Below are 26,056 nucleotides of genomic sequence, written 5' to 3'. Positions count from 1 at the left end.
AAGTGATCGCTACATGCGAATGCTAGCTTCACTGAAGATATGTGCTAATGCTAACATTGCGGCCGCTAGTCTCTCGCTGACCTTGTCTCCTTAGAACTAGCATTAGCGGATAATGATGTTAGCATTTGCTGTGACATGCTTTTTCAATTAAAATGTTTAAAATATCAAAAGGCTAATATTCTAAAAATAGATATAGAGTTAAAATATAATTTGATTATTTTATCTGCGCTAAATGAAATTGCTAACATTCGCCTATTAAAACAAAATCATATTCAACACCGTAACTTGAAAATGTAAGCTAGGGACGCCATTTTGTGGAAAGAGGGGTTGAAAAAACATCATATTTCACATTGTAACTAAGTGAAGCTAGCGGAGTTATACCGGCTTTAACAATGTGATTGCTAGATGCTAACGCTAGCTTTACAGAAGCTATACGCTAATGCTAGCATTACGACCGCTCGTTACGAATAACAAGGCCGTCTCTCTGACACTAGCATTAGCCGATAGCGTTGTTAGCATTTACTGTTATACACTTGCCCTAGTAAAATTTGAAAAACTATCAGTCTGAAATACTGTAAAACAAATTGTGTTAAAATATACTTTGCCTTTATTATTTGCACTAGTCGCTAAAACGTGTAGCATTGGGTGTCACGACCAGAACGGAATCAGGACCCAATTGCGTAACGTTTACCACAAGTTTTATTGAAACAATGCAAGTCGCTCTCGCAATCGGATTGTGATCCGAATACGGAAGTGGATCTTCTGTAGCAGGTAAAAAATGGCGGTGTCAGGTACGGAAAAACAGGTTGATAGCTGGGACAGGAGAGCAAAACGTGGTAGAGATCAAAAAACAGGTTGTAGCCGGAGACAGATGGGGCGATCAGGAACGGACAGGTGGAAAAACGGGAGCAAAAACGGGACAGGCGGGAGTCAGGGTCAAAAAGGCTTGCCTTGTATCAACAGAGGTTCGCAGATGGACTGACAAAAGGAGAGTGACACATTGTTCTCGTTTGCCCGCGTCCCTGCGTTCTAGACGCACCATTTTTGCTGGGGACGCATAGTGTCAAATCAACGTGCGTCCCCGGGATGTAACTTTTTTGACACCAAATTGTCATTATTACCCTTTTTTTTAACAAATATTTACCGCACTCCAAACTTTTCGTCAGGCAGATCCGCCATTGTTGTTTTGGTCTCGCGATTCGTCCGCATGTTTGGAAAATTATTTTCCCAAATAAACGTTGAAATATACTGTAGTAAAAAATTATTCATTAACAGCTTTAGTTTATACGGTTTAATCGAATTATATGTATATTATATAAATACATATTTGAAATTGCTATGAAATATTCTCCAACAAAACAAGAACATGGCAGGATACAAAAAAATTATATATTATTTTACTACATTAGCGGCTATTGCAGTTAGCATTTCAGTTGTTGAAATTGTTTGGTAAAGGCGGGGTGTTCTTAAATAGTTGAAAGTAGAAATTGTTCTCTGTTAGGTATCTATTAATAATGCCCAATTGAGTTCAAAGAGCCTTTATATATTTGTCGTCCTGCTTTTATCTTACTTTTGTCATCGTTGCACCGGCCACAAAGCGCAATATGCTGGAGGAAAGGAGGCAGGAGGGATGGGGGTAGGGAGGGAGCGTTTTTCTTTAATTCTAGGATGAAAATGGTGAAAGTAAGAAAAGGACTGTTCTAAATACAGTACAAATACTAAACCAAAAGATGCCTTTATATATTTGTCGTCCTGCTTTTATCGTACTTTTATCATCGTTGCACCGGCTACGGAGCACATGACGCTGGAGGAAAGGAGGCAGGGGGGACGAGGGGAGGGAGCTTGTGGTTTTCTTTAATTGTTGGATGAAAATGGTGAAAGTGAGAAAAGGACTGTTCTAAATACAGTACAAATACTAAACCAAAAGATGAAAAAAAAGAATAGTTTATGCAAGCGCATCAAAAGAAGTAAAGTACTTGCAATGGCGTCAAGTTGCGGACACCACTTTTCATGATAAAAATTTTATCGGGGTGGGGGTTCTGTTTTTGTTTTTGTCAACTACATTGTATGAGATATTTTATCTTGCTTATGTTTATCACAAAAGGGAAATTAAATAAAACGTGATAAAAAATATAAAAAATTAAAAATAATAATAATGTTTCTTCCTTTTCCAGTAATCACGTCATCTTCTACTCGGAAATACGTGGTGAACTTACCCGACGGGACCCGGGACGAGACCCGAACGTACCAATGGCGCCAGACCATTTCCTTCCAAGGTTGCCAACACGACGAGTCCTCCCGGGACATGCGGCCCACCCAGATGCTCAACGTGGACCAGATCTTCGTCATGTACGACCCCAAAAACCAACTCATCCGCTACGCCATGAGCAACAAGATCGGAGACGTCAACGGTATGTGTGCGGCTTTTACTTTGGGCACAGTACAAAAACTGTGGAGGACCTATCCAGCCAAGTAAATTCAAAAGAAAAATTAATCCTGACAAATACATGCCATTCAAATAATTCATGAAGAAATACACAAGACAATAAGTAACAGATTACACAACAAAATACACGACAAAACAAAGGAATATACGACAAAGCACATGACAACATTCATGTCAAAATTTCCCCCAAAAATATGACAAAATACATGAAATAATACATTACAATAACAAAATACTTGACAGAAAATTCACAACAAAAATTAACAACTGTCACAGTTGCCATGGCGCCCAATTTGCCCCGCCCATGTGGCGCCAGCTGAGGCTAATTGACAGATTGGCTTTCCGTCTATTTAAGCTCAATGCCCTCATTTTTTCCTTTGTCAGTCCATCAACGAACCTCTGCCACGCAAGACGTGGGTTCTGACTCAGTCCTGTTTTCTGTTGGTATTTCCTGTCCGGTTTATTTTGTCCTGTTAAATATCTGTTTCCTGTTTCGTTCCCGTCTAGTTTTGTCCTGTTTATCATTCTCTCCAGTTTTCCTTCCGGTCTAGTTTGTCCTGTTTTTTTTTTTTTTATATCCTGTTTCATTATCATTCCTGTCTGTCCCGTCCTGTCCGGTATCGACCCCATCCGTCCGATATCTGCTCGGGCAATTGGGATCGATCTCGTCGGTCTCAGGCTTCCTGTCTTTCCACGCCAGACCGCTGCCTAACGTGCATGACTCCCCATTTAAAAGGCTTGTGTGAGAACGTCATGCGTTTGGGTCCTGATCCTGTTCCGGTTCTTGACAACAACAAAATACATGATAAAATAGAAATCCAAATACACGATGAAAAAAATAACAAAGTACATGAAAAATTCACGACAAAATACACGGCAAACAAAATACACCACAAAATTCATGATAACAGTTTTCCACAAAATTGCAACAAAAATAGACAAGGAAATACATACAAAAATAAACATCCAAATACATAAAATACACAAATACATGAAAAAACAAATAACAAAATACATGACAAAGTACACAAAGAAATACATGAATAAATAACAAATACATGACAAAATACACAAAGAAATACATGAAAAAATAAACATCAAAATACTTGATAAAATACACAAAGAAATACATGAAAAAAACATCAAAATACATAATAATATACACACAGAAATACATGAAAAACTAAATAAAATACATGACAAAGTACACAAAGGAATACATAAAAAAATAACAAATACATGACAAAATACACAAAGAAATACATGAAAAAATAAACATCAAATTACAGGATAAAATACACAAATAATTGAAAGAATAAATAAAATACATAACAATGTACACAAAGAAATACATGAAAAAACAAATAACAATATAAATGAGAAAATACATGACAAAATACACAAAGAAATACATGAAAAAATAAACATCAAATTACAGGATAAAATACACAAATAAATATATGAAAAAATAAATAAAATACATGACAAAGTACACAAAGAAATACATGAAAAGATAAACAACAATATACATGAGAAAACACACGAAAAAAATCACAAAAAAATACATGACAAAATAAAAAAAGAAATACATGACAAAATAAATACTGAAATAAATGCAAAACTATATTAATACATAAATATTTGCTAATCTGTAAGCAGGGTTGGGTAGGGTTACTTTAACTGGATTACTTTCAATGACTTTTGGATTACTCCAATACCAAATATGCTAATAAAAGACAAAAGAAACTAAATTTGAATAAAATGATGACTCACAACACGTGGTAAGCTTTCTCTCCTGGCTTTGATCTCTTTGATCTCCGGCAAAACGAACATAAAATGCGACGGAAACAAAACGAAAATGAATCCAACCTCATTTTTGCCGTTCCATGTAATCCGTTACTCCCCAAGCCTGCACAAAATGTAGTAATTTTATTCATATATAGTTTATTTTGTATTGAAATCTATTTGAGAGGTGTGACTTTACCCAGTGTCAGCATTAGCGCGTGTTTCTGTTCCAGGAGGCCAACCCGAGGAGAATCCTTGTTTCACTGGCCGACACGGCTGCGACACCAACGCCGTCTGCCGACCAGGAGACGGAACGCACTTTTCCTGCCAGTGCGCTTCCGGATTCACCGGGGACGGACGCTCTTGTTACGGTACCGGAAAATATTCGGTTAACACCTTAATCTTCCTGTACCATCGGCCTCAAATCTCAATCCAATACCTACCCCAAAGTCGTCCCATATAAACATGACTTGACTTGACTATTGACCATATCGGTAATCGTTTTACAATTCTGTTTTGGAGCAAGCAAATGAAAAACGTTAAACAAAGCAGACATACTTTTAGGCGTATTTTTTTTTACATTTTTTTTATATTGTAAATGTTTTGGTGTAAATATTTTCCACGGTTGTCACTAAGCCATTTTTGCAGACATTCAAAGAATTGAATGAGGACCAGGGGACCTAAATGTTAAGTTTCGCCGGTTTAGTAGTTTTAGGGATCTTGTTTCAGACTAAAGTTATTGTTTCTGTGATGAGTATGTTTTGAAATACCGTATTTTCCGCACTATAAGGCACACCTAAAAGTCTTAATTTTTTTCAAAAGCTGACCATGCGCCTTATAATACAGTGCGCCTTATATATGGCTCTACATTAAATCGCAAGGTCTCGCAACTTACGCAACAGCCGCCGACTCGGTTTTCCCCCGAACGTAGAGTAGTCCGCGGTGTATGCTGGGATTTATATACCGGCGTTTCATTGGCTAACCAATGTGTCAATCATCATTTGAATCGATCACTATTGGCTAGATTATTAGTTATTCGGAGCCTCGGATAGGCTAGAGGGCCGAAACAAACCCTGCAATTGGCCGAAAAAGATGTGTCAATCATCCGTTGAATCGATCGCTATTGGCTGAAGTTATTCGGAGCCTCGGATTGGCTAGAGGGCCAAAACAAACCCTGCAATTGGCCGAGTTTAGCAATGGCGTAGCAAGCTTAGCAAGCTTGCTAAAGTACACCATAAAGAAACATGTTTTATTAGTCTGTATTTGCAAATAATTTACTCTCCTGGATTTACTTCACTCACGGTTGTAAGAAGACCATGATTGCGTATCATTATTGAACGTGAGAACTTAGGTGAGCTATGCGGCTTTATATTTTCCCGGTATCTTGTTTTAGAACGATCTTGATGTTGCTGTGATGAGTTGAGTGAATTCTACTCAATTCCAAGTGTTTATTGTCATATGCACAGTAAAGTTGCGAGCGAAAAAGAAAATAGAAACTAAGGAATGGTTGGCATTTTTTGAATTCCAAGATTTTAACCTTCCGAATGATATTTGAAATGACGCATTTAAGTGACATCGTACATGTCTGAGACACGTATTTGCTTCTTTGCAAGCTTTGGGAATGTTAAGAGGGTAATCAGTTGGACTGAACCATCTGACTGTTTTGTCGACGTTCCCATTTTAGCGCCTTATAATCCGGTGCGCCTTATCTATGGAAGATATAGGACCAAAAACTATTTTTTGGGGGTGCGCCCTATAACCCGGTGCGCCCTATAGTGCGGAAAATACGGTAGTAATAATACCTAGAATCCCAGAAGTTGAAGCTTCCAAATGATACGTGGGATGACGTGTTTCAGTGACTGGTGACATTGTACAGACATGTATTTGTTTATAAAGAGTCTGGCGGCCTGCAGGAATGAATGCTTCCTGCACCGACAGCACCGCTTTTGCAATATCACGCTCGCTGTAGTGGGGGGGGGGGCAGATTCAGCAAAGAAACATTCTCAGCGATTGTCCAGCACCTCTTGATTTGAGATCCTCGATGCCGATTGGCTGATGACTTGACTTGTCTTTCTTACTGTGTTGTGACCGGACACCTGTTCTGCGTTCCTGTAAATCTTGCTGAGAAGCGTTTTTGTCCCGCTTCCTCTGTCATAAATGATACATTTGCTGAACCCTTTAGTCTCCCTCCCTCTCTCTCGCTCTCTCTCTCTCTCTCTCTCTCTTGCTCTCTCGCTCTCACTCTCGCGCTCTCTTTCTCTTTCTCTTTCTTTCTCTCTCTTTCTCTCTGTCTTTCTTTCTCTTTCTTTCTCTCTCTTTCTCTCTGTCTTTCTTTCTCTCTTTCTTTCTCTCTTTCTCTCTTTCTCTCTTTCTCTCTCTGTGTCTTTCTCTCTCTGTCTCTGTCTTTCTCTCTCTGTCTTTCTCTATTTGTCTTTCTCTCTCTGTCTTTCTTTCTCTCTTTCTCTCTCTCTCTCTCTATCTTTCTTTCTTTCTTTCTTTCTTTCTTTCTTTCTCTCTCTCTGTCTTTCTCTCTGTGTCTTTCTTTCTCTATTTCTCTCTCTCTCTTTCTGTCTCTCTCTTTTGCTCTTTCTCTCTATCTCTCTCTGTGCCTTTCTCTTTCTTTCATTCTCTTTCTTTCATTCTTTTTCTTTCATTCTCTTTCTCTCTTTCTTTCTCTCTCTTTCTTTTTCTTCCCCTCTCTTTCTCGGTTTCTGTCTCAGTCGGCAGGGCCTTGATATAGGCTTCCTTTGAGTATTTTCCTCACACTGCTTCTCTGTGCCCCCTTCCCCTTTAGTCTTCTCTGGTTGAAACAACGAAATCAGATATTATTTTGGGTAGGCCTGTTTATACTGAGTGTGGAGGTTTACGTTGGGATGTGTTTCCTCACACTGTTTTTCTGTGCCCCCTTCCCCTTTAGTCTTCTCTGGTTGAAACAACGAAATCAGATATTATTTTGGGTAGGCCTGTTTATACTGAGTGTGGAGGTTTACGTTGGGATGTGTTTCCTCACACTGTTTTTCTGTGCCTCACTATATCGTTAGTTAGTTTCCAGGATGTTTTTATTGCACTATATTGTAAAAAAAAACCTACTTATTTTGACTGTGTTAATTTGGGATTTTTTACTATTTTTTTAATTTTCAAACATTTATGAATGAATGAATGAATGAATGAATGAATGAATGAACGGCTTTTACTGTCAGAATGAAAGTATAACAAAATGGAGGCCTCCTCCTTTCAGTGCAAGTAAAGTAATTGATAGAATTTCCTCAACATTTTTATTACTATATCTGTAATTTCTTTGCATTTTTTTATTATTGATTCATTTTTGAAATATATATTAATATTCAGATTATAGTATTTTTTAAGGAATTTTCTATTATTTGATTTTTAAATTATTTTAAACTCGTTTATCTTTTTAAATGAGAAAAATGAACAAAATTGTTGTTCTTATTCTCGTCATTATTTTCTTATTCTTTCTGATTTTTTTCCGCTTGAAATAAGATAAAATAATAGTAAATGGGAACATTTATGCTATGTTTCTGTGTTTCCCCTTGCTATGGGAGGAAAAAAATGGTAAAATGTTGCAAAAAATATCCTATATGGTAGATGAGTGATCATTTTGCTCATTTTAAGGATATTTTCGCTCTTTTTTTACATAGATGGTATATATCCGTGTCTGAAATATAAAAATAATGAATCTTTTACGTCGGGCGTACAACTTACAAAACGTCTCTGCCCAGGGTGGCCGACATTTTTTTTTTTTTCAAATCAAACGTTTGCTTTATTCTGATTTCGGAATCTTCGTTCGGTTTGGAAATTTCGGTTGGCAATTCGCATACTCGGCAGCGAATCAGAATAATTTTGTGCTTCCGGACTTTCCCGAGCATTATGAGGTCATGCACTTGCATAAAAACACACAAAGAACACAAGAAAAATGGATAAGTAGTTAGAAATCAAGCCTAAACCTCAGCCCCCACAAGAAAGGTTCAAAAGAAGCTAACAAAATTGATGACGCTACAAAACGTAAACGTACATTAAAAGCATCGTGGAAAGAGGAGTGTTGTCAGTTCATATATTTATATGTTTATATACTCTGATTATCAATCCTTAATACTTTGCAACAACGTTTTTTTTTTGCGATGAGTTGACTTATTGTGTTTCAAGTTTTGAAAAAAATGGGGCAGGCTACTTTATGGCTGGGCAGGCAACTTTTCGGAATTATCTGCCCTGGTGTCCGTCAACTTTTTCTCACGAGTTTCAGACACTGTATATATATATATATATATATATATATATATATATATATATATATATATATATATATATATATATTCTTTTTTTTTTTAAATAGTAAAATAGATGATGAATAGTTTTTCTCATTTTAATGATGTATATATTTTGTTTCCCTTGCAAAAGAATTTAAAAATAAAAATTTTGAGCTTAATCTAGCAAAAATATACACAAAAATGACTGTTTGGGGCTTAATCGAGCAAAAATAAGCAAAAATATACACAAAAATGACTGTTTTGGGTTTAATCTAGCAAAAATATGCAATAATATACACAAAAAATGACTGTTTTGGGCTTAATCTAGCATATAATAATATACATATTACTATTTTTTTTAAATAGTAAAACAGATGATGAATAGTTTTTCTCATTTTAATGATGTATATATTTTGTTTCCCTTGCAAAATAATTTATAAATACCTCAAAATAATTGCCTACGCTGTTAGATTGCCTCAGGGCACTTGTTTTTTTGATGCAAAACAGATTTTCTTTCAAGGTTTACTGCGTAATCCTCCAAATTAGCAAAGGGGGGGAAGTCACACACGCTAAACACAAAAAAGTGGCCCCGCAAATCTGCTTCCAATCGGGAAACCCCCCCGAGCGTCCGTCTACGCCACAAAGAGGACGGATGTGTTACAGACAGATGTTATCTTGGAGGAAATACTCACAAACATGACTGTTTTGAGCTTAATGGAGCAAAAATATACACAAAAAAGACTGTTTTGGGCTTAATCGAGGAAAAATATGCAAAAATATACACAAAAAAGACTGTTTTGAGCTTAATCCAGAAAAAATATAAAAAAAATATACACAAAAATGACTGTTTTGAGCTTAATCGAGCAAAAATATACACAATAATGACTGTTTTGAGCTTAATCGAGCAAAAATATACACAAAAATGACTGTTTTGAGCTTAATCGAGCAAAGATATACACAAAAATGACTGTTTTGGGCTTAATCGAGCAAGAATATACAAAAAAATGACTGTTTTGGGCTTAATCGAGCAAAAACATGCAAAAATATACACAAAAAAATGACTGTTTTGAGATTAATCGAGCAAAAATATACACAAAAATGACTGTTTTGAGCATAATCGAGCAAAAATATGCAAAAATATACACAAAAATGACTGTTTTGAGCCTATTTGAGCAAAAATATACACTTCAATGTCTGTTTTGGGCTTCATCTAGCAAAAATAGGCAAAAATATACTCAAAAATGACTGTTTTGAGCCTATTTGAGCAAAAATATACACAAAAGTGACTGTTTTGGGCTTAATCGAGCAAAAATATACAAAAATATACACAAAAATGACTGTTTTGGGCTTAATCGAGCAAAAATATAAGCAAAAATGACTGTTTTGGGCTTAATCGAGCTAAAACATGCAAAAATACACACAAAAATGACTTTTTTGGGCTTAATCAAGCAAAAATATACACAAAAATTACTGTTTTGAGCTTAATTGAGCAAAAATAAACACAAAATTGACTGTTTTGGGCTTAATCGAGCAAAAATATACACAAAAATGACTGTTTTGAGCTTAATCGAGCAAAGATATACACAAAAATGACTGTTTTGGGCTTAATCGAGCAAGAATATACAAAAAAATGACTGTTTTGGGCTTAATCGAGCAAAAACATGCAAAAATATACACAAAAAAATGACTGTTTTGAGATTAATCGAGCAAAAATATACACAAAAATGACTGTTTTGAGCATAATCGAGCAAAAATATGCAAAAATATACACAAAAATGACTGTTTTGAGCCTATTTGAGCAAAAATATACACTTCAATGTCTGTTTTGGGCTTCATCTAGCAAAAATAGGCAAAAATATACTCAAAAATGACTGTTTTGAGCCTATTTGAGCAAAAATATACACAAAAGTGACTGTTTTGGGCTTAATCGAGCAAAAATATACAAAAATATACACAAAAATGACTGTTTTGGGCTTAATCGAGCAAAAATATAAGCAAAAATGACTGTTTTGGGCTTAATCGAGCTAAAACATGCAAAAATACACACAAAAATGACTTTTTTGGGCTTAATCAAGCAAAAATATACACAAAAATTACTGTTTTGAGCTTAATTGAGCAAAAATAAACACAAAATTGACTGTTTTGGGCTTAATCGAGCAAAATTATACACAAAAATGACTGTTTTGGGCCTAATCAAGCAAAAACATGCAAAAATACACACAAAAATGACTGTTTTGGGCTTAATCAAGCAAAAATATACACAAAAATGACTGTTTTGAGCTTAATGGAGCAAAAATATGCAAAAATGTACACCAAAAGGACTGTTTTTAGCTTAATCGAGCAAAAATATACACAAAAATGACTGTTTTGAGCTTAATCGAGCAAAAATATACACAAAAATGACTGTTTTGAGCTTAATCGAGCAAAAATATACACAAAAATGACTGTTTTGAGCCCTATCTAGCAAAAATATCGGAAAATCTCCTTTTTCTTGTTTTCAGACTTGGACGAGTGCAGGGAGAATTCGGAGATCTGCGGCTCGCACGCCGTCTGCAACAACCAGCCGGGAACGTTTCGCTGCGAATGCGTGGACGGATACCAGTTTGCATCCGACGGACGCTCTTGTGTCCGTGCGTACGACATTTTATGCGAAATCCTGGGGAAACATAAATGCTGGAACCTCTCCAATAGAAGGAGAAATGATACGTCCACAGTTTTATGACTTAAAAATCATTTCTACTCAAAATATATAAACAGTACTTAAATTAAAATGTAGTTTAAGGGGAAGACAACCTCATTTTCTATGAAAACCTTTTAGTTTTTGTATGACTGTTTTTCTTAAATTACAGATTCATTTCTGTTTTTGGTTCAGTTAACATTTTTAATAAACATTTTCTTATTTTTCATTTTATTTAAATAATTTTTTGTTACTTTTAAAATATGAAATACTTGTCAAATCATTGACATTCTGTAAAACAAAAATACTTTGTATTTTATTTTTTCTTTATCCTGAAAATATTTTTTTGTAAAATTAACAAAAAAAAAATGTCAAGACCAGAACGGACACAGGACCCACTTGCGTAACGTTTCTCTCAGTTTTATTGGAAAAAGGAAAGGGTTGTAGTACCAACGATCCGGTGATCGCTGGGCGTGGAAAGCATGTCGCTCTGAACGCGGAAGTGGGACATCTGTGGCGAGCGATGGTGGTGTCGGGAATGGAAAAAAACATGTCAGTAGCCGGGACAGGAGAGCAACAAACGTGGTCAGGATCGAAAACAAGTCGAAAGCCAGGAGAGGAGAGTAGACGTGGTCAAGATCAAAAACGGATCGTTATTCAGGACGGGAGAACAGATGTGGTTGAGATTCGCAGACGGACCGACAAAAGGGGACTACAGGACAGAGTTTAAATACTGACAGGGAGCCAATCTGTCAACAAGCTGCAGCTGGCGCCACACGGGCGGGGCCAATTGGGCGCCATGGCAAGAGTGACATTTGGTTCTATTCACATTTTTATATACATTTTCTTATTTTTCATATTATTTAAATTGTTTTTTGTTAAAATAAGAAATCAAATCATTAACATTTTGTAAAAACAATAATACTTTGTATATCATTATTTCTTTATTGTTAGAATATTTTTTTGTAAAACGAACAAATAAAACCCTTATGTTTGTAGTTAAAATATTTTTACATTTTTCTAAACAAATTCTAGTAAACTGAGAAATCATGCTTTGATTCAGCGAAATATTTTCTTATTTGATCATTTTTATATTATTTCAATATTTTTAGTAAAATAAGAACACTATATTCCAACTTCATACTACTAAAAATGTTTGACTTATTATTTCATTATCTTGAAAATGTAAAATGAAAACAAAATTTATGTCATGAACCAGAACAGAATCAGGACCCAAATGGATGACGTTTCTCACACAAGCCTTTTATGTTACGGGAAATGGGGCAGTAATGCACGTTAGGCAGCAGTCTGGCGTGGAAAGACAGGAAGGTAGAGACCGACCAGATCGATTCCAATTGCCCGAACAGATACCAGACAGATAGGATTGATATTGAAGCAGGATATCGAAATTAAACAGGACACACTAGAGGGGGAAGGAAAACTGGAGAGAATAATAAACAGGACAAAAATGGACGGGAACAATACCGGACAGGAAATACCAACAGGAAACAGGACCGAATCAAAACCCACGTCTTGCAGGGCAGAGGTTTGTTGACGGACTGACAAAGGAAGAGTGCGAGCACTGAGCTTAAATAGACGGAAAGCCAATCTGTCAACGAGCCGCAGCCGCCGCCACCCGGGCGGGGCCAATTGGGCGCCATGACAACCGTGACAATTTAACCACGAAAATATTTTAGAATGAGTACAATAAATAACATTTAAGTTTTGTTAATGATATTTATATTATTTTAATATTTGTATGAAAAGAAATGTAAAACTATTATTGTGACTGATCGATTTTCTCTACTCCCTCATAAAGACTTTTTTTCTTATTACATCTAGAAGTTTTAAATATTTTAGTAAAATATGAAAATGTTCATTTTATTTTACTTTTCACAAAAAAACTTTTTTATTATGATGTCATATTAAACTATTAACACTACTAAACTGTAAAATGTTTTGAATTTAGTAAAGTATTTATTATCTAAATTGCATGAATTGTCATAATTAACAATATTTATTCTTTGAACTATTGTTTTATTTTTACATCATGATTTCATCGAAGTAGTCTCCTCTCCTTTCATGTTTTTGGAAATATTGATTCTAGTAAAATAAGAAAAATATCAAACAGCAAAATAGTTTGAATTCTATAAAATAAATAAAGTATTATTTTATTATACGTTTATATCTATATTATTGGTATTAATAGAGGCTATACAACAAGAGAGGATAGAAATAAAAAGGATTTCAAAATAAAATCTAGTGGACTCAGTACAAGCCCATTATGGAAATTCTTAAATCGTCAAACAATTTTTTGTTAGAAATCCTACACTTTAAATACTATTTCAAAATCCTATTTTCTCTGGGCCCCCTTTTAGCGGTGAGCGGCCCCGTGGACGCCTGCGAAGAAGGCAGCCATGATTGTGACGTTCCTGAGCGCGCTCAGTGTCGCTACACCGGAGGCTCCGCCTACATTTGCTCCTGCCTGCCCGGATTCGCCGGAGACGGACGAATATGCAGAGGTACCCAATAATAATAATAATAATAATAATAATAATTTCCTTGTATTGTCATTCTGTGTAACAATGTACACAGAACGAAATGTCGATTGCACCTGACCCGTTGTAGCGAGCCGATGCAGCCGCAGCCAACAGAGGGCGCCGCCGACCACTTTTTAAGTCTTAGGAATGACTCGGCCGGGGCGCGAACCACCGACCAATACCGTCGTTGGGCCATCTATTGTTTAGAACAGGGGTGTCAAACTCATTTTAACTCGGGGGCCACAAGATAGAACAAACATTCTCTCAGGGGCCGGACTAATGAGGAAGGAAGAATGAAATGGAGAGATGGACAGAAAGAAACAAAGAAAGAAAGAAAGAAAGAGAGAAGGAAATTGAGAAAGAAAGAGAAAGGGAGAAAGAAAGAAAGAAAGAAAAGGAAAGATGGGATAAAGAAGGAAAGAAAGAAAACAGAGAAAGATTAGTAGATTGAGGAGAAAGAAAAAAGAGAGAACGAAATAAGAGAAAGAGAGGCAGAGGAAAAAGAGAGAGGGTGGGACAGATAAAAAAGAGAAAGGGAGAAAGAAAGAGAGAGAGGTAAAAAAGAGAGAGCGATATGAGAAACAAAAGAGAAAAAATAAATTGTGAAAGAGGGGGAAAGAAAGAGAGAGAAAAAGAAATCCAAACAGAAATAGAAAGAGAGAAAGAGAAGGGGAGAAAGAGAGGGATGCAAAAGAGAGAGAGAAAAGGAAAAAAAGAGAGAACCAAAGAAAGTAAAAAGACACAGAGAGAAAAAGGGAAGAAGAGGAACAAAGAAAGAAAAAGAGAGAAAGAGCGAGTGAAAGAGCAAAAGATAGAAGGTGAGAGAAAAAGTTAGGACGAGAGAGAGAAAGAAATACAAGTACAGCGTTTGTGAGAGGCGCCTGGCTTTGGCAAAATCAAGTGGACATATTTCAACCTGCAGCTCGTTTTTCTCTTGCGCTTCCCTCAGCTTTGTCTCGCGGGCCGGATTCAATCCCTTAGTGGGCCTAATCTGGCCCGCGGGCCGCCTCTTTGACACCTGTGGTTTAGAAAGACAAAACTCATGGACCCAGGGTACACCATAAAATCATCCTGTCTAGTCAATTGGCATGATTTCCATTGTGTTTGACAGGGACCACATCTCATTTTATTGTGATTTGGTGTGTTTTATTGCCTATATGGCCATAATAATGATCCCAAGAATAAGTGGGAAAGTAGACAAAGAAGGCAAGGAGTGTCCGCCTGAAAAGTACAGTGAATGGTTTAAAGTTGTTTTATTTTTATCTTTATAACTGATATGAATCATTTTTGATGTTAAGGTATGACTTTTATGAATACTTTGTGTATGTATTTATTTGAATATACGGCAAATTTAAAGCAGTTTTATGGTAGATTTAGATGCAACGTAGGCTCGTGAGTTTGAATTTATTGTAACCTTGTTGTCATATATACATCCATCCATCCATGCATCCATCCATTATCTGCACCGCTTATCCTCAGTAGGGCCGCGGGGGTGCTGGAGCCCATCCCAGCTATCTTCAGGCAGTGGGCAGGGGACACAGGGACAGACAACTCATTCGCTCATTCACACCTAGGGACAATTTGGACCGGCCAATTCACCTGAAATGCATGTTTTTGGAATGTGGGAGGAAACCGGAGTGCCCGGAAGAAACCCACGCAAGCACGGGGAGAACATACAAACTCCGCACAGGAAGTCCGGTAGCTGGATTTGAACCCATGAACTCAGAACTGTGCCGCTCACGCGCTAACCACTGTTCCGCCGTGCTGCCCTTATATATACATATAGAGGAGATAATTTCTTCCTCATGCCATGAGGCTCCTTAACTCCACCTGGGTTAGTAAAAACCCACATTAAACCCCACCCCCACATTTGCATATTACCCTATCTAGACATCTAGACATCTATCTATCTAGACATCTATCTATATCTAGACATCGCTCTCTCTCTCTCTCTCTCTCTCTCTCTCTCTCTCTCTCTCTCTCTCTCTCTCTCTCTCTCTCTCTCTGCTGCAAGTTATCATGTTATTACTATGTTGTTACTATGTTATTACCCGGTTAGTTATCAGAACTTTATGGACTCAGTCAACCAATAAAAAATAATTTCACTAGAAAATCACTCTGAGCCAGCACTGGTGAGCTATTTTTGGAACAGGTTCGGGGCACCTCTACCGTCCCTAGGGGGCACCCTGGTGCCCACGGGTGCCACGTTGGAGACCCTCTATCTAGCCTCCGGCACGCTGCTAACCAAAACACGAGCTAAAACTTTCTCTTTTTTTTTTAAAGACATTGACGAATGCCAGCAGAGCAGATGCCACCAGGACGCTACCTGCCACAACACCCAAGGATCCTTCACCTGTCAATGCCGACCCGGTTACTATGGCGACGGGTTTTACTGCTCCGCAGGTAAGACGCCGAAATTTCGCTTTTGATTTGGACAAAAAAAAAGGGATTGGACCGGGACCCATTTTAGGTTTAGAACAAACTATGGCATGTCAGGGTTCTTTATCAGGCCAAAATGGTCAAAATATCCATCCATCCATTATCTGCGCCGCTTATCCTCAGTCGGGTCGCGGGGCTGCTGGAGCCCATCCCAGCTATCTACAGGCAGTGGGCAGGGGACACCCTGAACTGGTTCCCAGCCAACCGCAGGCCACACAGGGACAGACAATTCGCTCGCTCATTCACACCTATTTAGACCGCCCAATTAACCTGACATGTATGTTTTTGGAATGTGGGAGGAAACTGGAGTGCCCGGAGGAAACCCACGCAAGCACGGGGAGAACATGCAAACTCCGCACAGGAAGGTTGGTAGCTGGATTTGAACCCATGACTTCAGAACTGTGCCGCACACGCGCTAACCACCGCGCCGATGAAGATAAATAGTAAATATAGCACTACTAAAAAAACTGTTTTTTTTGGCAGTTGTCGTTTTGTATATCTACAACAAAAATAATACAGAACTAAATATCAAATTTAGTGCTTAAAAACAGGTTGTAACATATTTTGTCTTCATTCTGATTAGAAAAGAAATACTGTAGAAATACTACAAAAATACAACTACTGCAATATCAAAAATACTTAAGAAACCCTAAAAAGATACTAGTATGAAAATAATTCAAAAATACTTCTACAGAAATACTTCTGTCTGTAACGTTACGCGATTGGGTTCTCCTTCCTGTTTTCTGTCCTGGTGCGTGACAACTACCAAAATATCACAGCACGAACACTGTAAAACAAAAATACTGCTACAATGATATTACAACAAAAATAAAACTACACTAATATTATAACATACTTAAGAATACTACAAAGACACTTGTATGGAACTTCTAAAATAGTATAATTACTACAAAATACTACAAAATAAAAGTACAATAATACTAAAAAATGACGACAGAAATACTACAAAATACAACCACAGTAATACTACGAGGATACTATAGATATACTACAAAATATACCATAAAAATACTACTGTAGAAATACTACAAAATACTAGAAAATAAAAGTACAGTAATGCTATAAAAATACTACATAAATACTACAAAAACCTGACTGCAGAAATAATACGTAATACCACAAGTAATGCTATAAAAATACTACAAATGTCACAAGCCAGAAACAGAGACAGGACCCAATAGCGTTCGTTTTACTCAGTTTTTATTAAGAAAGAGAGCAGTGCTTGCATCCATGATCCCATTATCGTCGGTCGAAAACGCGGAAGTGGCACTTCCATGTCGAGCGAAGGTAGTCGTAGGCATTGGGAAAACAGGACGATGGCCGGGACGGAGGAGCAAGGGCAGTAACGAGTCCAGAAAAGAGGTCGGCAACAGGTATCAGGCAGGAAACATGGCAAAACAGGTCGATGAACGGGACGGAGGAGCAAGGCAGAAACGGGTCCAGAAACAAGTCGGCAACAGATATCAGGCAGGAAACGGGGCAGGATAATGTCGGGGAGTACAAAGCTTGCCCAGCTGAGAGCACAGGTTCGCAGACGGTCTGACAGCTTCTTCTTGGAAGACGGGGGTTTAAAAAGAGTTCAACAGCCAATCAGATCCCATGGCTGGTTACCACCACATGAATACTACAAAAAATATGACAAAAATAAAAATAATTCTATACCAATACTACAAAAACAAAAGATCTACTATAAGAAATACTACAAACAGACCACTGCAGAAATACTAGGACACAGTGCTAGAAATGGAATGGATTTCAAGGCAGTGGAGGATTTCAGACCCTGCCTTTTCTATTACTTGACAAGCATTTTTCATCCTATTTGAGCTTTTCCTGTCCTGCATGAAAAGAGAGTTTTCTAGAACGCCATCATTTTCGAAAGGGCTCGAGAATCCTCGAGAACCAGCTGGAAACACGTGCGCCGTCGGGAACATCCAGCTGCCGGGGTCCTGGCCGGGGTCCACCGGAACCGGGCCGACCCGGGAATAGTTTTGCGAGTCGTGCGTATAAACACTCAAGGAATGCCGTAGATTCTCCACAAATTTCTGACAGCCGACATCTGTTCTCCTCGGAGAGGGACGCGTCAGGACGTTTTGCGGAACCGAAGACGGGGGCCTCGGTTTCGCAAGCTCCGAATTGAAGCCGGGATGCGGAGTTGCGTCACCTCATTGCCATGTCGACAGGGAATCGAAAGCTTATCCGCAGCCCTGGATGTGACGTACAAAAAAGGAAGAAAGAAATACAAAACAGGAAGATTGAAAAAAACGGGGAGGTGTCAGGACCAGAACGGAGACAGGACCCACTTGCGTTGCGTTTCTCTCAGTTTTATTGGAAGAAAGAGAAAGGGTTGCGCCCACGATCCGAGGTTTGCTGGACGCGGGAAGCAGGTCGCTCTGAACGCGGAAGCGGATCTGCCGTGGCGGGCGATGGCGGTTTCTGAAATACGGGTCAGTAGCCGGGACAGGAGAGCAAAAACGTGGTGAGGCTCGGGAGCGAGTCGTAAGCCAGGAGAGGAGAGTCTAAACAAAAGAGGTCTAAAGCCGGGACTGGAAAGTAGACATGGTCAGTATCAAAAAAACGGACAGACGGGAGCAAAAAACAGGTGGGAATCAGGGTCGAAAAAAGGCTTCCTTAGTGTGAACAGAGGTTCGCAGACGGACTGACAAAAGGGGACAGAAAGGAGTGGGTTTTAATAGGGACAGGGAGCCAATCCGAGTCCGAGGAAGTTGGCGCCAAAGGAGCGGACACAGGTGAAGCATATTGGTAATCATGACAGAAAGAAACAAAAAGTATCAAATGCAAAGAAGGGGAAAAAAAATCAAAGAAAAATAAGAAAGAAAACAATGCAAAGCAAGAAAAGAATGATGTAAATAAAGAAAAAGAAAGAATAAAGAATAAAGAAGGAAGGCAAAATAAGATGGAAAATAGAAAGACCAAAAGAAAGCAAGAAAAATAAAGAGGCAGTTGAGAGAAATGAGTAAATGAAAATGAAGGAAACAAGGAAGGAAGAAGAAAAATAGAAGGAAATAAAAAAGCAAAAAAAAAGATTGAAAGACGTAAAGGAAAAAGTGGGAATGAAGGAAAGAAAACAAAAAAGGTAGAGGCAAAGAAGGAAAGAAAGAAGTAAATAAAGAGAAAAAGAACAAAAGAAGGAAAACAGAAGGAAGTAAAAAAGCAAAGAGCTAAAAATGGAACAAAGGGAGAAAGAACAAAAGTGGAAAGAAAAAATGGTTGAAGTAAAGAAAAAGAAGTATAGAAAAATATAGGAAATATGTACCAAAAGACAAGAAGAAGAAGAAAGAAGGACATTAAATGTAGAAAAGGGAAATAAATATATAAAAAAAGAACAATGGAAACAAATATACAAATGACGGAAGGAGGGGAAAGAGGCAAAGAAGGAGAGCGGTAAAGAAATAATGAACGACAGAGAGAAACATGAGAGAGGAACGAAGTTACAGATAACGGAAAAACAACAAAAAAGAAAAGAAAGATGGAAGAAAGAAAGGAAAAAGAAGAAGTAAAGAAAAATGAAGAAAATAAGGACCAAATGAAAGATAGGTGAAAAGAAATACATATAAGGAAATTAAAGGAGGAAAGAAAAAAAGGTATAGAGAAAAAGAAAAGGAAAAAGGCAAATGCATATATAAAGGAAGAAAGTGAAAGAGTTAAAAAAGAAAATGAAAGGAAATGGAAATCTAAAATGAAAGAAAGAAGCAAATAAAGCAAGAAAAAAGGGAAAGAAGAACATGAAAAAGGAAAGAAAGAAAATAATAATAAAGGCTTCATTCGTTCATCTTGAGCTCAGATTAGCTTTAGCTTTCCCTGAGCTAAAGGTTAACAAACTCATGCCCGTCACCGCACCCGTTTCGGGGAACCGGACCCCTTTCTTATCATCCCCGACCCCGTTTTGGTTTCCCTTCCAGAGCGGACCAAAACGCAGTGCGAGAGCCACAGGGACAGTCTGCTGGGGTCCACGGGGGTCCCGGGACCCCGGGGCCCCCGGCCCCCCGTGGGACAGTACGTCCCCGCCTGCGACGAGCACGGCCAATACCGATCCGTGCAGTGTCATGGCGGCACCGGGCACTGCTGGTGCGTTGACGTCCGCGGCCAAGAAGTCCCCGGGACCAGATCCGGACCGGGATTCAGACCCATGTGTGAGTTCCTTCTTCAAATAGGAAATATTGGTTTTCCATATAAGGCTTATTCGTGACAGGTCTTTTATAATATTTTTTAATACTTTTTCGAAATGATTTCATAACTCATTTTTTGTTTTTAGCATTTTTAGTTTAATTTCTCGCCTTTATACATATAGTTTTTGGATTCCCAATTTTTTTTTTGGACTATGTTTTCACTTATTTTTGTTTAAGTATTTTAATCATTTATTCTTCTATATTTACATTTTAAAATATCTTGTAACTAATTTATAGTAACTTTAACTATTATTCATATTTTTAGCTTATTTTTTCAGATTTTTAGTCATTTGTTACTTATTTGTAAGTATTTTTAAATCAGCTTAAATTATTTTTATTTTTTAGTAGTTTTTACCTTATTTCTTAGTTTTTTGTCGGTGTATTTTTAGTTTATTTTCTTGTTTTTTTAATGTATTTTTTGTGCCTTTTTTTTCTTTTTTCTTTTAATTGGGTTGGATTTTTAGCTTATTTTTTATTTTCCTAACTCGTATTTTTTTATAACTCTTTTTTGTTTTTAGCATTTTTAGTTTAATTTCTTGTCTTTTTATATATAATTTTTAACTTATATTTTTGGATTCCCAATTTATTTTGGACTATTTTTTTAAAACTTATTTTTGGGGTATTTTTGTATTTTTATCATATATTTAGATTTTTAAAATATGTTTGAAATACTTCATAGAAACTAGCTTTTATTATACTATTATTTAATATTTATTTTATTTTATTTTTAGCTTATTTTTTTATATTTCGGTCATTTGTTACTTATTTTGTAAGTGTTTTTAAATCGTCTTCAATTATTTATATTTGTAGTCGTTTTTACCTTATTAGTTTTTTGTTGTTGTGGTATTTTTAGTTTATTTTCTTGTGTTTTTTTAACATATTTTTTGTGACTTTTTTAGTATTTTTTTCATTTTTTTTTAAAGTATTGTTTGCCCAAATTTAATCCAAGTAATTAAAATACATTAAACAATGAATTCATATTTGATCGTAGTTTTAGTATAAAGTATAGTTCATTGTAAAAAGTACGTGCTAAAAGGCAATGAATAAAAATGCTATTTTTTCACTAATTCTTTTGAGAAACGATACAATGCTAACAGTTAGCATGCTAACGTGTCAAAAATATAGTTGATTGTAAAAATGCTTTCCCTCCCCTGACGAAAATCAACAAAATGCTAACAGTTAGCCTGCTAATGTGTCAAAAGTATAGTTGATTGTAGAAATGCTTTTCCTCCTCTGACGAAAATCAATACAATGCTAACAGTTAGCATGCTAGCGTGTCAAAAGTATAGTTGATTGTAAAAATGCTTCCCCTCCCCTGACGAAAATCAATAAAATGCTAACAGTTAGCATGCTAACATATCAGACTATAGTTGATTGTAAAAATGCTTTCCCTCCCCCTGACGAAAATCAATAAAATGCTTACAGTTAACTTGCTAACGTGTCAAAAGTATAGTTGATTGTAGAAATGCTTTTCCTCCTCTGACGAAAATCAATACAATGCTAACAATTAGCATGCTAACGTGTCAAAATATAGTTGCTTGTAAAAATGCTTTTCCTCCTGTGACGAAATTAAATACAATGCTAACAGTTAGCATGCTAACATATCAGACTATAGTTGATTGTAAAAATGCTTTCCCTCCCCCTGATGAAAATCAATACAATGCTAACAGCTAGCTTGCTAACATATTGAAAGGATAGTTGATTGTAAAAATGCATTCCCTCCCCGGACAAAAATCAATAGAATGCTAACAGTTAGCATGCTAAATTATCTAAAGTATAGTTAATTGTAAAAATGCTTTCCCTCCCCTGACGGAAATCAATAGAATGCTAACAGTTAGCATGCTAACATCGAAAGTATAGTTGATTGTAAAAAATGTTTTAAATCCCCCCAGGCATCGAACACGGGGGTGTGAAACCTCCGCCGGTGGGCCCGACCCCTCGGCCGGACGTGCACCCCCTGCCCCCCGGTACGCACCTTCTGTACGCCCAGAGCGGCCGAATCGAGCACATCCCCCTCGAAGGTTACGAGTTGAAAAAAGATGGCGCCAAGGCTGTCCTACACCTTCCCGTGAGTTTTCACTTTCATGCTAACGACGTAAGCTAACGAGTCAAAAAAACCCTATCCGGGGTTCGTACGGGTGCTTGAAATCCTTGAAAAGGCTTGAATTTCAATATTGGGTTTTCAAGGTCAGGAAAATGCTTGAATTTTGGTTGCTTGAAAGTGCTTGAAATTGTTGCCAAGGCCATTATTCTTGGCAGAGTGACTATAAGAACATTGTCAGGACCAGGACAGGAAACAGGAATGAGAACCCAATCGCGTAACGTTACCCACATTTTATTGGGGAGAAAAGAAAGGAGCGCACACTCGATCCGGGGATCGTTGGTCGCGGGGAGTAGAATGCTTGGGACGCGGAGGTGGTCAAAATCAAACGAGAGCAAAACAGGAGCAAAAACACAGGAAAAAAACTGAGATTCTCAGGGTTTGGCAAAACACGAGCAAAATCACAGGAAAAAAACGGAGATTCACAGGGCTAGACGTGTCAAAACAGAGTTTCGCAGACGCTCCGACTAAAGGCAACTCACAGGACAGCATTTAAGTCAGGGAGCAATCTGTCAACGAGTTTCAGCTCGTGTCCATGGGAGGGCCAATTGGGCGCCATGGCAACTGTGGCAAACATGCATTAAATAAGGGTGAAAAAAGACAAAAGTGCATGAAAATGACGCCAACGTGCTTTCTTCCATGGCTCGTCATTACCGCACTGTCTTGTGAAGCGTCACCGCACCCAAAAGGACAGCTCTATATAGAAAACCGGCTCTTTTGGCTCGGCTCACTGAGAAGAGTTCTTTGTTTTTGTTTTTTTAATTCTATATCGTTAATAATAATAAAACATTCTGCAGCAAATGATTGAGTAATTTAGTATATTTTGCTGCGCATCCCAGGAAAAAAAACATGAAATGTAAATACAAATATTCAGAGATCTTTCCCCCAAAAAATGTCAGATACAAAAAATTTCAGCTCTCTACATTAAACAGACTTAAAGTCAAAAAACAACATCAAATACCTAAAAATCCATAACAATGTAATGGAAACTGAACTATTTACTCTTCAGTGCTAAAAAAACATGATTAAAATCAATATGATTAAAATGAGTCCAAATTTGGCTCATTTTTCTGCTTTCTTTCTTTTTTTGTTACCCATCCCCTATAGAGCCCTTTCCCTATTTGTTAACAAGAGTGACTTAGCCAAGCTGCATTATTAAAGCAGAGTGGCAGAATTCATGTCAGTTTACAGCAAACCCAATGACACAAAACGATGTCATGATTACTGATGCGGCGCCAACAGCCACGGACCCTGATTGGCTGTTGGACTCTTTTTAAACTCTTCGCTTCCTGAAAGAACCCGTCAGCCCGTCTGCGAACCTCTGCTACCAGCTAGGCAAGCTTTTTGTGACTCTCCGACTCTATCCTGCCCTGTTTTCTGGACCCGTTTCTATTTTCGCTCCTCCGCCCCGGCCATCGACCTGTTTTTCTCGCTGTCTACGACTACCCTCGCTCATCACGGAAGTGCCACTTCCGCGTTCTTGCTAAGTCCTGTTCTCCTTTCTAATGAAAACTGAGTAAAACGAAAGCAATTGGGTCCCGTCTCCGTTCCTGGTCTGTGAAAATGATCCTAGTTCATAGATAGAAAAGCTGCATTGTTTAACCGGAACGGCAGAATTCATGTCAGTTTACAGCAAACCTGATGACACAAAATGATCCTAGTTCATAGTTAGAACAGCTGCATTGTTTAACCAGAACGGCAGAATTCATGTCAGTTTACAGCAAACCTAATGACACAAAATGATACTAGTTCATAGATAGAAAAGCTGCATTGTTTAACCAGAACGGCAGAATTCATGTCAGTTTACAGCAAACCTGATGACACAAAATGATCCTAGTTCATCGATAGAAAAGCTGCATTGTTTAACCAGAATGGCAGAATTCATGTCAGTTTACAGCAAACCTAATGACACAAAATGATCCTAGTTCATAGATAGAAAAGCTGCATTGTTTAACCAGAATGGCAGAATTCATGTCAGTTTACAGCAAACCAAATGACACAAAATGATCCTAGTTCATAGTTAGAACAGCTGCATTGTTTAACCAGAATGGCAGAATTCATGTCAGTTTACAGCAAACCCAATGACACAAAATGATCCTAGTTCATAGATAGAAAAGCTGCATTGTTTAAGCAGAATGGCAGAATTCATGTCAGTTTACAGCAAACCTTGGACGAATTGGCCTTGAAAGTGCTTGAAAAGTGCTTAATAAGTGCTTGAATTTGGCCGTGACCATCCCTGGAATCTGGTTTCCGATGACGAGCACGACAAGCTAGGCGGCGGCTGATGGATCGTTATCCGGGACGGGAGAACAGACGTGGTCGAGATCAAAACAGGTCGTAATTCGGGACGGGAGAGCAGACGTGGTCGAGATCAAAACATATCGTAGCGGGAGACAAACAGGAGCAAAAAACAGGGCAGGAGAAAAAGGACTTGCCGTGTAAAAACAGAGATTCGCAGACGGACCGACAAAAGGGGACTGACAGGACCGAGTTTAAATACTGACAGGGAGCCAATCTGTCAACAAACTGCAGCTGGCGCCACACGGGCGGGGCCAATTGGGCACCATGGCAACCGTGACATGTTCTGAATGCTCGTTTCGTTAGAGCTTAAGTAGAAAGCGGCATTGTTGAAGCGGAATGGCAGAATTCATGTCAGTTTACAGCAAACCTTGGACAAATTGGCCTTGAAAGTGCTTGAAAAGTGCTTGAATTTGGCCGTGACCATCCCTGGAATCTTGTTTTCGATGACGAGCACGACAAGCTAGGCGGCGGCTGATGGATCGTTATTCGGGACGGGAGAACAGACGTGGTCGAGATCAAAACATATCGTAGCGGGAGACAAACGGGAGCAAAAAACAGGGCAGGCGAAAAAGGGCTTGCCGTGTAAAAACAGAGATTCGCAGACAGACCGACAAAAGGGGACTGACAGGACCGAGTTTAAATACTGACAGGGAGCCAATCTGTCAACAAGCTGCAGCTGGCGCCACACGGGCGGGGCCAATTGGGCACCATGGCAACCGTGACATGTTCAGAATGGCAGAATTCATGTCAGTTTACAGCAAACCTAATGACACAAAATGATCCTAGTTCATAGATAGATATGGAAGGAAATAGCACAAAGTATATGCTAGCAGCATGCTAACGAGCGCGAGGAGATGGATTCCGGCTCTTTCTGTCCCGCCTCCGTCAAGGTCCGGTCTCAAAGGCGTCAGGTCTCGTAAAACGCTTGTAAAAGGTTCCAGGGGGGCTCCAGAACCTTTCTGGTTTCCACTCTTTGATGCCAACATCAAAGATCCGTGCTTTAGTGAGACCATGACTTTGTTCTAGCTAAACTTGGGAAAACTCTAAGTTACTTGAACTAGCTTTCCCCCACTTTCTTCTTTCCTTCCTGTCAAGAACCAGAACAGGATCAGGACCCAAACGCGTGACGTTCCCACACAAGCCTTTTATTTTACGGGAAATGGGGAGTCATGCACGTTAGGCAGCGGTCTGGCGTGAAATGATAGGAAGCCAGAGGCTGACGAGATCGATACCAATTGCCCGAGTTGATATCGGACAGGTGGGGTCGATACCGGACAGGACGGGACAGACAGGA

The 26,056-nt window shown here is 38.2% G+C and overlaps 1 protein-coding gene across 1 annotated transcript in view; it reads left to right on the top strand.

Moving 5' to 3' along the window:
* nid1a (nidogen 1a) overlaps positions 1-26,056 on the top strand; it is a 64,000-nt gene that overhangs the window by 25,294 nt on the left and 12,650 nt on the right. Inside the window, exons 8-14 of the mRNA XM_088351688.1 lie at positions 2,175-2,411; positions 4,465-4,602; positions 10,998-11,126; positions 13,552-13,695; positions 15,997-16,116; positions 20,094-20,324; positions 22,253-22,428. Coding sequence (XP_088207814.1) covers positions 2,175-2,411; positions 4,465-4,602; positions 10,998-11,126; positions 13,552-13,695; positions 15,997-16,116; positions 20,094-20,324; positions 22,253-22,428 — 1,175 coding nt within the window. The remainder of the gene's footprint in view (positions 1-2,174; positions 2,412-4,464; positions 4,603-10,997; positions 11,127-13,551; positions 13,696-15,996; positions 16,117-20,093; positions 20,325-22,252; positions 22,429-26,056) is intronic.

This window comes from Urocampus carinirostris, chromosome 13 (assembly GCF_059441175.1).
Source record: "Urocampus carinirostris isolate Australia breed hairy pipefish chromosome 13, RoL_Ucar_1.0, whole genome shotgun sequence".
Classification (NCBI taxonomy): Eukaryota; Metazoa; Chordata; class Actinopteri; order Syngnathiformes; family Syngnathidae; genus Urocampus; species Urocampus carinirostris.
This window is presented reverse-complemented; position numbering and strand designations above follow the sequence as displayed.